This window comes from Trichoderma breve, chromosome 4 (genome assembly GCF_028502605.1).
Source record: "Trichoderma breve strain T069 chromosome 4, whole genome shotgun sequence".
NCBI lineage: Eukaryota > Fungi > Ascomycota > Sordariomycetes > Hypocreales > Hypocreaceae > Trichoderma > Trichoderma breve.
The window spans coordinates 1,654,275-1,666,328 of record NC_079235.1 but is presented as its reverse complement, the minus strand read 5'-3'; the positions used below and the strand labels follow the sequence as shown (position 1 = coordinate 1,666,328).

General features: G+C 49.6%; 4 protein-coding genes across 4 annotated transcripts; 2 read left to right on the top strand and 2 right to left on the bottom strand.

The window, feature by feature from the left end:
• Positions 1-590: 590 nt before the first annotated feature.
• On the bottom strand, positions 591-1,984 carry T069G_06803 (binding domain of nse4/EID3 to nse3-MAGE domain-containing protein; the record flags this gene model as incomplete). The annotated part of the gene is made up of 3 exons (XM_056174013.1): positions 591-781; positions 853-1,075; positions 1,130-1,984. The coding sequence occupies 3 exons, from the start codon at positions 1,982-1,984 to the stop codon at positions 591-593; spliced, it is 1,269 nt and encodes a 422-aa protein (XP_056027592.1).
• Positions 1,985-3,414: 1,430 nt separating this feature from the next.
• T069G_06802 (uncharacterized protein) lies at positions 3,415-4,255 on the top strand (the record flags this gene model as incomplete). Its single annotated transcript, XM_056174012.1, has 2 exons — positions 3,415-3,496; positions 3,615-4,255. 2 exons carry the CDS (start codon positions 3,415-3,417, stop codon positions 4,253-4,255), a joined length of 723 nt encoding a protein of 240 aa, XP_056027591.1.
• Positions 4,256-4,818: 563 nt separating this feature from the next.
• T069G_06801 (ATP synthase subunit C domain-containing protein) lies at positions 4,819-5,602 on the bottom strand (the record flags this gene model as incomplete). Its single annotated transcript, XM_056174011.1, has 6 exons — positions 4,819-4,855; positions 4,908-5,078; positions 5,135-5,247; positions 5,305-5,387; positions 5,462-5,492; positions 5,558-5,602. The coding sequence occupies 6 exons, from the start codon at positions 5,600-5,602 to the stop codon at positions 4,819-4,821; spliced, it is 480 nt and encodes a 159-aa protein (XP_056027590.1).
• Positions 5,603-7,056: 1,454 nt separating this feature from the next.
• T069G_06800 (CNH domain-containing protein) lies at positions 7,057-10,943 on the top strand (the record flags this gene model as incomplete). The annotated part of the gene is made up of 3 exons (XM_056174010.1): positions 7,057-9,823; positions 9,916-10,763; positions 10,821-10,943. 3 exons carry the CDS (start codon positions 7,057-7,059, stop codon positions 10,941-10,943), a joined length of 3,738 nt encoding a protein of 1,245 aa, XP_056027589.1.
• Positions 10,944-12,054: the final 1,111 nt, after the last annotated feature.

The following is a 12,054-nucleotide window of genomic DNA, read 5'->3' as shown; positions in this document are numbered from 1 at the left end:
TTCGAAAATAAAAGACCAAATTGAAACGTTATGCCAAAAGAGGACGCATAAATATGCCAGGCTATGCAAGTGAAATATCTTGACTTCAAGGTCGCAGAAATGAGTGCCTACGGCTCGCAGAGATGCGAAGAATATATAGTCAATTCAAACCTCATCTCCCTGTTTCATCATTCAAAAGGGCTGTCGATACAAACTTTTGCCTTTGATAAAAACGTGATGAATAAAGGGGCTTTTGGTCAAAAGAGATGATTTCCTACCTAGAAGCAACTGAAATGAGGATTCCTTTGCCACCTCGCCATGCTTCATTCACACTTGCTTCATCACCATTGTGTAGCCCCGTCAAGGGTTGATTCCACTTTCTTTGTCGTGTAGATACAAAGTATATCCAAGGGGTAAATAATATCGGGGCGAGAGGGCACTGTTCATAACGTGCGGGCACAATCCAACTGGCTTGTCTTTCAGCCAAAGCTTTGTCCACCTCCTCTTCCGGCACTTCTTTGTCTATAACAACGCATAAAACATCAGGACTTGGTAGCATTCCATAGGCACAAAAAGTCTTTGTTCATTTCAACTACTCAAAGAGGCTATATTTAGCCATACCAGCCCCTGGCTCCTGGGCCGGAAACCGTTAGTTCGGGTCGGTGTTCAATCATGGGCTCTTTGATGCCCATTGTGTCGATTATGTCTCGCCATGTTTCCATATCCATAGATAAAATAGCTTGATGCTTAGATGTTGCCTGGCGAATAGCGGCGGTGTCATCGCTCTCTCGGTCTACTGGTGCTGCGCACGGTATCAGCATCAGTTGCACAACGTGGAAGCAAATGCGTGCTTTGCATCAATTCGACACTCACCTAACGCGGGGAGACCATGTTCATCGAAATCAATCTCTACCCTCCCATCACGGATTAGAAAGCTCACGTAGAACAAATTCTCGATAGTCTGTCCAAAAGACTTTGGGTTAACCACGAATCGCATTAGGTCGATTCCTCCTGTACTTCGAAGCCCATGCTGGTGCATAATCCGAGTAGTTTCCTCGTCATCCATGTCGTCTGTGATTAAGTCTGCCACTGTTTGCTGTGTATCAGCCTGGACTTTGTAGAGCTGTTGAAGTATCTTCCCGCATATGACGGTAAGGTCGTTTTCCTTCTTGGCCAGGTCATCCACGTTGAGAATTTCAGGCCTCGTCTCCGTTAAACTATTTGGGCGAAACGGGGCATTTCGCTTTGCTGCCTTGCGTGCCTTCTTTTCCACCGATAGCGGACCTAGAAGGAAGCCGGGCAGCGCAGGTCGTCTAATGTATGGCAAGCAAGCAAAACGGCCGAGATGAGCCCAATTCATCATGTCTCCCTCGTCCCCCACATCGTCATTATCATTATCGTTTGATCTATCGTGTATGGTCCGCCTCCGCTGCCTCTGGGTGCTTGAAAGCTCCAGAGATTGATCGCTCGTAATCCCCCCACCATTTCGCATATATGTGATGCATTTGGAGATGAAGTCATCAACGTCAAGCCCCTGTGATAGGCTGCCTTGAGTAAGGCGTAGTGTTTTCCGATATGACAGGTCGGTCGTACTGACAAGCAGCCGTGAATCAATGGTTGCTTCTGTAGTTTGTCGTACTTGCTTGGACAGTTCGTTGGCTCGTAAGATGGTCTCGTGGAGGCCGTGAGAATCACCCTGCAGATATTCCTCGCTGTTCTCTGTAATGTCACGGAGGAGATCGCGGAATCCCTGCTGGACCTTCCGTCTCTCTTCCAGAGGCTGATCCGGATCATACACATCGTCCAGATCATCATCATCCATTGTAGAACCTGGTGTAGAGTCTCGGTCTCGCGAAGCCATGTCGGTGCGCTTTCGTTTGGCGCTCGTCTGGTCCTGTGAGTCTTCTCTCTGCCTCACAGCTAGCCTTCCTCGTGAGGGCAGATGGTGTGGTTGCTCTGAGCCATCAGACTGTGCACTTGGAGGTTCTGGATTCCGGGCTGACATGGCGGCAGACGATTGTTGTCATAGTCGTGATTGGACGATAGACAAATTTCATAAGCAGGGCATAGTTGAGGCTCTGGGCGAGACCTACAGCCACTCGGTTATTTGGCGGTTGAAGAGGTCAAGATACATGCAAGATGCAGGTCTGCATGTAACCCATGAAGTCTCAACTGGAAAATGCCATAGCGGCAGAACAAGCACTGGACGCGCTTTGGGTTGGACCATTTACGCGGTAGTACAGCGCTAGCCTTGGGCGGTAACCACCTACACATCACGCTACTTCACGCGTGTCAAAAGGCCCGCAAGGTCCCTTAGTGCCCCCGAGATGTGCGGGCAACTATTGATGCAGACTGCTCCATTCGTCGTATCAATCCTGGAGATGCTCCGCAATCAGAGAACTTGAATACAGCAACACTCCGTATGCAACATGGTAAACATGGCTTAGCACTACTGCACTTCGTACCTGATAGACCAAACAGGGCCCCGATTTGCAAACAGTTGCGCCAACGTCGGCTAATCGGGCCAATTATTGGCTATTCTGATCGCAACGTGCACTACCAATGAGTGATATTCTCGGGGCTGTTTGTACTGCTAGGCTAGTTTATCCCGAGATGTACAACCAGCATCATATACATGTAATAGTACAGAAACATTAAACCGGCCAAATATTGACCTACCTAGGTAGTATCTCCTTCTGTACCTAGGATTTACTGTAGATGGAATAGAGCATCGGACGCCATGTCTCTCGCTTCGTCTCACATGCAGATGCAGTCTTCATTCACTTATTCCAGAAGCACACGCTAACCAACCAACCTACATGTACTCCGTATTACCTGGCGCAAACCCAACCATCCCGTAGTCCGCGGTTCAACGGAGCTTTTACCTGCAGAACACCAATAGGCACAGCTGGCGGTAAGCTTTAGCTGCCTGACCTGTCCACTCCAGGCCAGCTTTGCATTTCTAGACCTCCTCCATGTGCTCTAGGCACAGCGCCAAGGTTTGCTCCGCCGCTCTCTCCGCCCCCACGGCTTCTCGATAACCATCTGCGGAGAGCAGAGTCGCGTGATGGCTTGCTGGCATGCGCATTTCAGCCCGGAGTTCGCAGTGCATGCAAACTTAAATCGTACATCTACCCCTTTAACTGAGCCTCAGGGTCGATGTCAACTTCGTCATCCGGCACGATACCTGTGATACTCACAAGGTCCCCGCTCTGACAGTGATCAAGCTTATTCACATATCATCCTTGCCATCATATGGATATATAACCACCAGCTTCTTTGGGTTATCGCTGCGGTGCTTGACTTTTGCTACATTCCATATCCCCTTCTCTGCGTAAACCCAGGCTGAAGGACATATTCCTGAACTATAACCACTGCATTCCCCATATTTCGTTACCGTCTCACCCGTACTCTACCAACCGCCTCGCCCTCATCATGACAGCACTCGCCTCTGCACCGCGCTACAGCGCAGATGACTTTGATACAGCTTCAATTCGCTCTGCAGCTCCGTCTTATGGTATGTGGAAATCCGTGGCCAATATAAATTGAAAATCTGTGTTGTTGGGAAATAAACGGTCGTCGATGCATACTGGCGGTGAATATCTGGAGATGGGGATGACTAACGGAAAAGACAGTCTCGGAGGTGCCCTCATACCGTTCGAGGACCACGTATAACGAGGCGTCTCCAGCATATACGCCAAGAGCAACAACTACAACGACGACAACGACAGCCACAACAATTGCGGTAGCGGGACCGTCACAGAGAATCTTCTCCGGAGCCTCAAGCTCATTAACCGGAAGACCGACGGTTGGGTTACCGCCACTTCCACCGTTGGCCTCCCCGAGGGTCCTGAATGAGCACAACTTTCGTATTCCTACATGGTCAGCTGGCAATGCTCCAGCAGCCCGTCACTACCGCAACGTCGCGGAGAGACGGGCCATTGATGGACGACTCCTAGCCGCGGCTGACCTGATTGGCATGCGGGACACCACCTCTACGATTAATCGGCAGAATGAGAGCAATGAAGACCCTGTTATCCGTCCGCTAGAAGATCCTTATTTAGTGGGCGAGGAAGCTGCGGCTGAAGCCCGCCAGCGGAGGATAGCCCGTGAGGTTGGCGAGGAGATGTTGAGGGAAGAGGATAAGCAGTGGGATTGGATGTTGGCTCAGATGAAGCGCCAGGAACGAGATAGAAACTGGACCCGGATGCGACAAGAGGCGGTCAACAGCCGACGGAAAACGTTGCTACGACGAATTGGCGGAAGGCTACTATAAGTCACGACTGATCTACCGTCTACCATCTATCATTTACCATCTACATGTCTTGTTAACCATGTCATCCTCACTATCATGGTTGGTCTAGAGGAGTTTATCTTATGGAAGTTACTTACAGTTGCTCACATTACTTGGCCCGGTCATTATAGACCACATCGGCGTATGCTAGTTCTTTAGGTTGAATAGTAGCTATTCTCTGATTCTTATTCATCTCATACCGAAAATGTAGTTCTCACATATCGTATATTTACAAGCCACTATGGTTCCAACTTCCGCACCACCAGTTCCCTAGGAAGTGTATTATTCTTTGACACAATTCTGATGAGTTAATAAAGATCTCTAACACGGACAACCTGAATTCCAACCTTCGTACATGTATTTACGCACTTCGCCTCCATGCACAGCGCGTAGCAAGTAAGACATCACCTTTGTCCATCTTCTGATGTGCACAATGCCTAGAAATACAAAGACTCCAAAAACTTTGAATATTGACCGGAGCCTTTCAGCTGTAAACATCCTTTAAACGGTAAAAAAAAAACATGCCCGTCTCGGTACTGTCGATTTCAACTCTTCGTGTTGAGCAAAAGTGCAACAATAAGTCTAAAACAGAAACAGTTAGCATAGTTGGCATGATACGATCAAGTTTGCATACCCATAAAGACCCAGAACTTCGCCAAAGATAAGAATCAACACCATGCCAACGAATATTCTAGACTGTGCCATGAAAGCACGGACACCGCTATCGCCAACAATACCGATACAGTATCCAGCTGCAAGCCCAGTTAATCCCACAGATAAGCCGCAGCCGAGATGCATGAAGCCTCTATGTCAGATGTTAGCAAATGTGAATCAGGTAGACTCCCGATCGACTCGACGAACGTAAATAGACTGTAGCTCTTCGCTGAAGGAGCGGCAAGATCTTCGGCTATGAGAACGGCAATGACAAGCGAATAAACCGCCAGAATACCGGACATGATGACGGGGATCAGGCACTAGAAATTATAAGTGAGTCCGATTGCCACATTGCGAGACAAGCCTGAACAACGCACCTTCATGATGAGATCCGGCCGAAAGGTTCCCACGCCAGCAATACCGATGCCTGATTTCGCCGTGCCATATGCAGCACCAATACCTAATAAATCATATAGTCTTTAGTAAAGTCGAAGATGAAGTAGAGGGGTGAAATCGGCGAGGAGGAAGTCGTACATCCGAATATCATTGCAGCCGCGATGCCGCCCTTGACGAAGCGTGTCAGTCAGTAGCTGTCAGGGGCCTTCATTTCGCTCAAAGGAGAAGACTCACCATGCCGATGAACGGCGCAAACTTGGGAGCAAGCTCTGACTCCATGATTGCAGCTGTAGCTATTGTCGTAGGAGGAGGAGAAGGAAAGACGGTCGACAACACAACCACGCGCAACAAGATGGGAGAAGTGAGGCTTCGGCACCCGGTGTTGAAGCAGGCGTCATCACGGCCAATGGACGCATCCCAGATCACGTGATGGAGCTCTATTCTCGTTTATGATTGGTCCGATGAGCTACCCTGCATCTTTGAAAGAGCTTCGGAGTGCAGACTAGTGCTCCGTGTGCTTCAACGACAACTTCGACTAACAAAGGCATTGTCCGAAGTTCTCCCAGTCAAGTGGGACTTTGGGTCTTGCTCAAGTTGCACTTATTCGCTTGGCCTTATCTGTTGGCATTAGCAGTTGGATGTGCTCCGCATGATTCTAACTGTGTACTTTTGCCTATCAGAATGCAGAATCCTGACTGCTATTCCACCATCTCAGTATGCAATGCACAGAGCACTTACTCGAAACCTACTAATTTTAGAATTGTTTCAAGAATATCTACCGAGGTGCCTATTCATGGCTCCAGCAGTTGAAATCTCCTGTCCGTAGCGCAGAAGCATCGCCTGTAGGTTAGTACCTCTTTGCATATCAGGTACAAGTACTTCGCTAGAACGTGCCTAGCGGGTCGCTTTGAATGCGCAGTGGCTCCCCCGAGCCCCCCCATAGTGGCGCGCTGCATTGGCTCTACTGTCTTTCGGGTATGTCAAATCCCCTGTAGGCGGTGCGCCGGTGCCAACAGCACGCCGCCAAACAGGTACGGAGCACTCAATACCACCTGTATCCCTTAGTACGTCTGCACGGCGACCTCTTCTCATTCCCCAGCTGCCTCAAGCAGGTTATCGGATACAACAGCAAAGCCGCCTTACTGACCACAAGGTAGGTCGGTCGGCCGTCAACCAGCCTCTGCCGATCCAGCTGCGAGGCTCTGTCTATACAAATTGCTGGTTGTGTATCGCGAAGCGTCTGCTCTACTGCATCTCAACGGCTACCCGGGGCTCAAACCGCGACCGCCATCATCACTCTCGCCGCAAGCAAATCTTGCGCCCGCTCCCCTGATGCCACCTTCTTGACACGACGCAGCGTCTTTTCTTCCTCATCTCAAGGTTACGAAATAGCGACATCGATAGAGGCGTTGCATATTTACTTATCCCGGCCCGGTATCTGCAAACGCCTTGGAAAGGGAGACGAGCGCTCCACCACCTGCTCCCCTTTCTGGCACGGCCGAGAATTCATCTCCAAGGACAACGCTTGAGCCTAGGCTTGGGGCATCCAACATTCTCTACACTGCTTCCCGGTGAGACGCGAGGCAACGCTGCTGGCTGGGATTGGAGGAATTCTGACCGCCCGGCAGCTGGTTCGACGCTTGACGCCCATCTTCGTTTGTCTCCCCTCGCTTTGGCCTCCCGAGTGCGTACCGTCTGACTGATTTCGTCCCTCTTCTTGCAGCGCAGCGAACATGGCCGACTATCAATATAACTCACGGGCACCTGCCCAACGCCAGCGGGGGTATCCCGACCAGAACGGGAATTACCAACGAGATGCCGCGTTCTCAAACATCTTTGGCGCTGCCCCCCCTCCTGGGAGGTCCCAGACCATGACATCGTCCTCCGTCCCGCCAATGCTTGACCAAGGCAGGACACATACAATGTCGTCTGCCTCTGGTATGCGCCAACCGCCTCCTCGCCCCAGCCAGGGATATTATGACGACCGTGGGCAGCCACCACCAAGGCCTCGACCCGGCGATAATCATATGGCAAACGGCCATTATCCGGGTCAACGCTCTGCTTCTGGTGGACCCCAAGTTCTCTCATCCCAGGCACAATACTTGCAACAGCAACAGCAGCAGGCAAGGCGCCCGTACCCAGGGCCCCCAGGCGCTGCGCCTCCACGGTTTGATTCTCGTGGCCCGCCGTTGCCATCTGGAGGTCCCAGGGCTCCAGTTCAGAGACCTTATCCAGGAGGACAAGGCCCTGCATTGAACAGTGACCCATACCGATCACAGTCTTTGGCTTCCATGCCTCGCCCACAGATGTACCCCCCCGCGCAGAATTCTTACCAGCAATCGTCCGCGAATCATTTTCGACAAGCACCCTATACGCAGCATGCTGCCCAATCCAGAACGACTGCTCAGGGCAGAGTTGTGCCAGATCGTCATGAGGATCGCTCAATGTCCTTGACTGGGGTTTATCATCCTCAAGATCGCGACGGCCAACAAACTATGAGTGGGCGAGTTATTCCCAATCGGCGGGCACCAGCTGAGCTCACCTCAGGGGCTGGATATCCAGTTCAAAATACTGGCTATCCCCCTATGCCAGGTACTCAGACGCGGACAGCAAGCATGGCCTCTTCGACTAGCGGTGCGGATCATGGAAGAACTTTCTCTATGGCCTCGGTGGCTTCAACGATAGCTCCATCCGAGTCTGACTCGGCCACACTTGTGCATAGACCATCGCGGAGCAAGTCAATTGAGAGCGAACGTCCGACGACTGCTACAACGAAAATCCGGCCCCCGCTTGTATACCCAGCTCTGCTTTCAAGAGTGGCTGAGTGCTTTCGGCAGAAGATTATTGTGGGCGACAGGACGAAGAACGAGCTCACGTATAAGAACGCCTTCAGTGGCTCAGAGGCAGTTGATGTGCTATCCTACATCATCAGGACCACCGATCGAAATTTGGCTTTACTGCTTGGTCGGTCCCTGGATGCGCAGAAGTTCTTTCACGATGTCACTTATGAGCATCGGCTGCGTGACTCACAATCAGAAATGTATCAATTCCGAGAAACTCTGATGGACGAGCCCGAAGGAAAAAATCCTGTCGATGGTGTCTTCGTTTTGCTCTCAGAATGTTACTCGCCTACCTGCACGAGAGACCAACTCTGCTATTCCATTGCTTGCCCTAGAAGACTGGAGCAGGTTTCTCGACTAAACCTGAAGGTTAACCCTGGTGGGCTGCGTAAGGAAGATTCGGCGAATGTCAATGACGACGAAGTCGACCAAACTGATGAGCAGAAGCTGTGGATCAATTCGGTGCCTAAAGAAGTCGCTGATGCGGTTAGCGAGCGAGAAAAGAAGAGGCAAGAGGTTATATCTGAAATATGCTACACCGAGCGAGATTTCGTCAAGGACCTCGAGTATCTCCGCGATTTCTGGATTATTCCTCTGCGGTCAAAGGCATCACCCATTCCCTTGCAGCGTCGAGAGAAGGTTGTCAGGAATATTTTCAGTAACATCATCGACCATCCAAGCGTCCACAATGTTAGCTCGCGATTCGCAAGCTCTTTGACGACTCGACAGCAAAAGGACCCCATTGTGCAAAATATTGGTGATATTTTCTTGGAATTCGTGCCACAATTTGAGCCCTTTATCTACTACGGCTCTAAACAGCTGGAGGCCAAGTTCGAATTCGAAAATGAGCGATCAGTCAACCCTTTCTTTAGCAAACTAGTTGACGAAATTGAGCGGCGGAAGGAGTCACGAAAATTGGAGCTCAATGGTTACCTTACCAAACCGACTACGCGTTTGGCCAGATACCCTCTACTACTGGAAAATGTATTGAAATACACGGAAGATGGTAACCCAGATAAGGAAGATATTCCAAAGGTCCTTACCATTATCCGAGATCTTCTCGGAAGAGTAAACGCGGAGTCTGGTAAAGCTGAGAACCGGTTCAACCTCAGGAGACTTCAAGAGCAGCTTCGATTCCGACCCAACGAACGGGTCGACCTGAAACTGACTGAAGATGGTCGCGAGCTTGTGTTCAAGAGCCAGTTCAAGAAATCACCAACGGATCCTGCCGAGCTAACAGCCTTCCTATTTGACCATGCTGTCCTACTTGTCCGTATAAAGCAGACTGGCAAGGCGGAGGAGGTTAAGGCCTATAGACGACCAATTCCGCTAGAACTGCTTGCAATTCGAGAGATGGAGGAAGTCATCCCGTCTGACGGCACCGTCAAGCGCACATCTTCTAGCATCATACCAGTCATACGAACCAATGCGTCTGAAGCTAAAAAAGGAGATGGCTGGCCAATTACATTTAGGCATCTTGGCAAAGCTGGATATGAGCTTACCGTCTATGCCTCGAACCAGGCAGCACGTAAGAAGTGGCTGGAGTACATTGACGCCGCACAACAGCGCCTCCGGGCTCGTGCGGATTTCTTCACTACCAACATCATCTCAAGCAACTTCTTTGTTGGAACAAACCAGGTCAACTGTGTCTCGCCATTTGGTAAGTCTCTAATGCGTCGTACACGCGATAGCTCTTGCTCCCCACCCCCTCCCTGTTTCACTCTTGGTAGTCTGAGTCTAACGCATATCCAGACGGTGGTCGCAAACTTCTTTACGGTACCGACAATGGCGTCTACATCTCAGACCGCAAGAACAAGGATGCGGTGCCCCGACGCGTTCTTGAAACAACTAGCGTTACACAAATTGATATTCTTGAAGAATATCAGCTTCTTCTCGTTCTCTCCAACAAGACATTACAATCATATTCACTGTCTGCTCTGACGTCGGACGATCCTGCTCTGGCCAAGAGACCTAAGAAGATTCAGAACCACTGTAGTTTCTTCAAAACCGGCATCTGCATGGGACGGCATCTGGTCTGCTGTGTCAAGTCGTCAACCCTTTCTACCACGATCAAGGTGTTTGAGCCTAACGATGCTATGACGAAGGGTAAGAAGCAGAAGGGTCTCGGAAAGCTCATGGGTGGTGGCTTTGATGAGCTGAGACCCTTCAAGGAGTTTTATATCCCGACGGAATCGTCATCAGTTCACTTCCTGAAGTCAAAGCTTTGTGTGGCTTGTGCCAGGGGCTTTGAAGTTGTCTCTCTGGAGACTCTTGAGACCCAGTCGCTCCTTGATCAAGCGGATACCTCATTGGACTTTGTGGCCCGCAAGGAAGGAGCTAAGCCTATTCACATTGAACGCCTCAACGGAGAATTCTTACTTAACTATTCCGAATTCTCCTTCTTCGTTAACCGTAACGGATGGAGGGCTCGACCGGAATGGCGAATCGACTGGGAAGGCTCTCCTCAGAGCTTTGCGCTCAGCTATCCTTGGATTCTTGCGTTTGAACCCAACTTCATTGAGCTGCGCAACATTGAGAATGGTGCCGTACACATTGTACCGCATAAGAACATTAGAATGCTTCATAGCAGCACTCACGAGGTACGTTTCTGTGGCTTAACCATACCCATTTACTGTGTTACTAACCTATTACATCAGATTTTATTCGCCTATGAAGATGAACGGGGAGAGGATGTGGTGGAATCTATCGATTTCTGGCAAAGCAACAGACGATCAGATGTCTTTGGTCTGCAGCCATCACAACCTACCCACCCGCGATAGGGGACGCGACAGTGGTCGCGATAGTGGTGGCGTTTGTTCTACGACATATTAGAACTGTTAATTTCCAGGAAATCCTTCTTGTATCCCTTGGAAGCGCAAAGGTATTGTGACTCAACTCTGAGAGCAATACGTTTGAGCGAACTATTGTTTTCGACCTATTTCTCTTCTCTCTCCCCGATTACATACACCGTATAAAGCGCTGCGACTCTAGCTGGGTTGGGACAGGGGTAATTTCTTTACATAGGCGCAGGAGAATCAAGAGACATCCTTTCAATCATCACTAAGCGTCTCACAGAGGGTTGTCTCATAATTTTCTGCAGAAACTTTTTCTTTCTTTCTAATTTCCATTGAATGTTTGGGTTCCTTTATTCTTTTTTTTTTTTTTTTTTTTTTTTAAAGTTTGCAAGTGGGCGATGGAGGAAGGTGGCCTGTGAGTAAACATGCTCATGGCTGTTTGAGATATGAAGGTGAAGTTGTGGCATTGAAGTGGAGGAAAGATATGTATGTAGTCATGGACAAGGAATTTTTTTGTAACTTTTGGAGGATGCGTTATTAAACTTGAGGAGCTGTAGCGGCGGATATTTTTGGGGCAGAGGTTTTATAATTGGAGGTGGACTGATTCACGTGCATATTTATATTTTATAGTAGATGAGGCAGCCCGCAGCATTTGGCATTGATGTTTGTTCAAGATTTCACTACGTTGACTTGCAGCTCCTGTCCCTATTTTCGATGAGTGCTTGTTTCTCGAGACTATGTCTAGTTGGTACTGTCTAGGTACGATACACCTTTGTTAGGCCACTTGAGCCTGTGACATTCCTTGTTTATTGGTGCGTCTTGAGTGTTAATTTGGAACATGGCAATTCATTTCGGCATTGTTCCTGGGTATGGGACCTCGTATCCCCAAGGTTTGGTTCGGCCGATCGGATCTGACGTAGACAAGTTAGACTAGGATACGCCTCCTGGTTATTTGGTCCAGGGGTTGGGGGGGCATATAGCCGTTTATTGGAGCAGCCCTCTTCGGCTTCTCAAAGCGAGTTGCATGTACTGTTCAAAATACAACTCAAAACTTCCGCTAATAGTCTTAGTCGCCATAGGTAGTCTCAAGTATCAC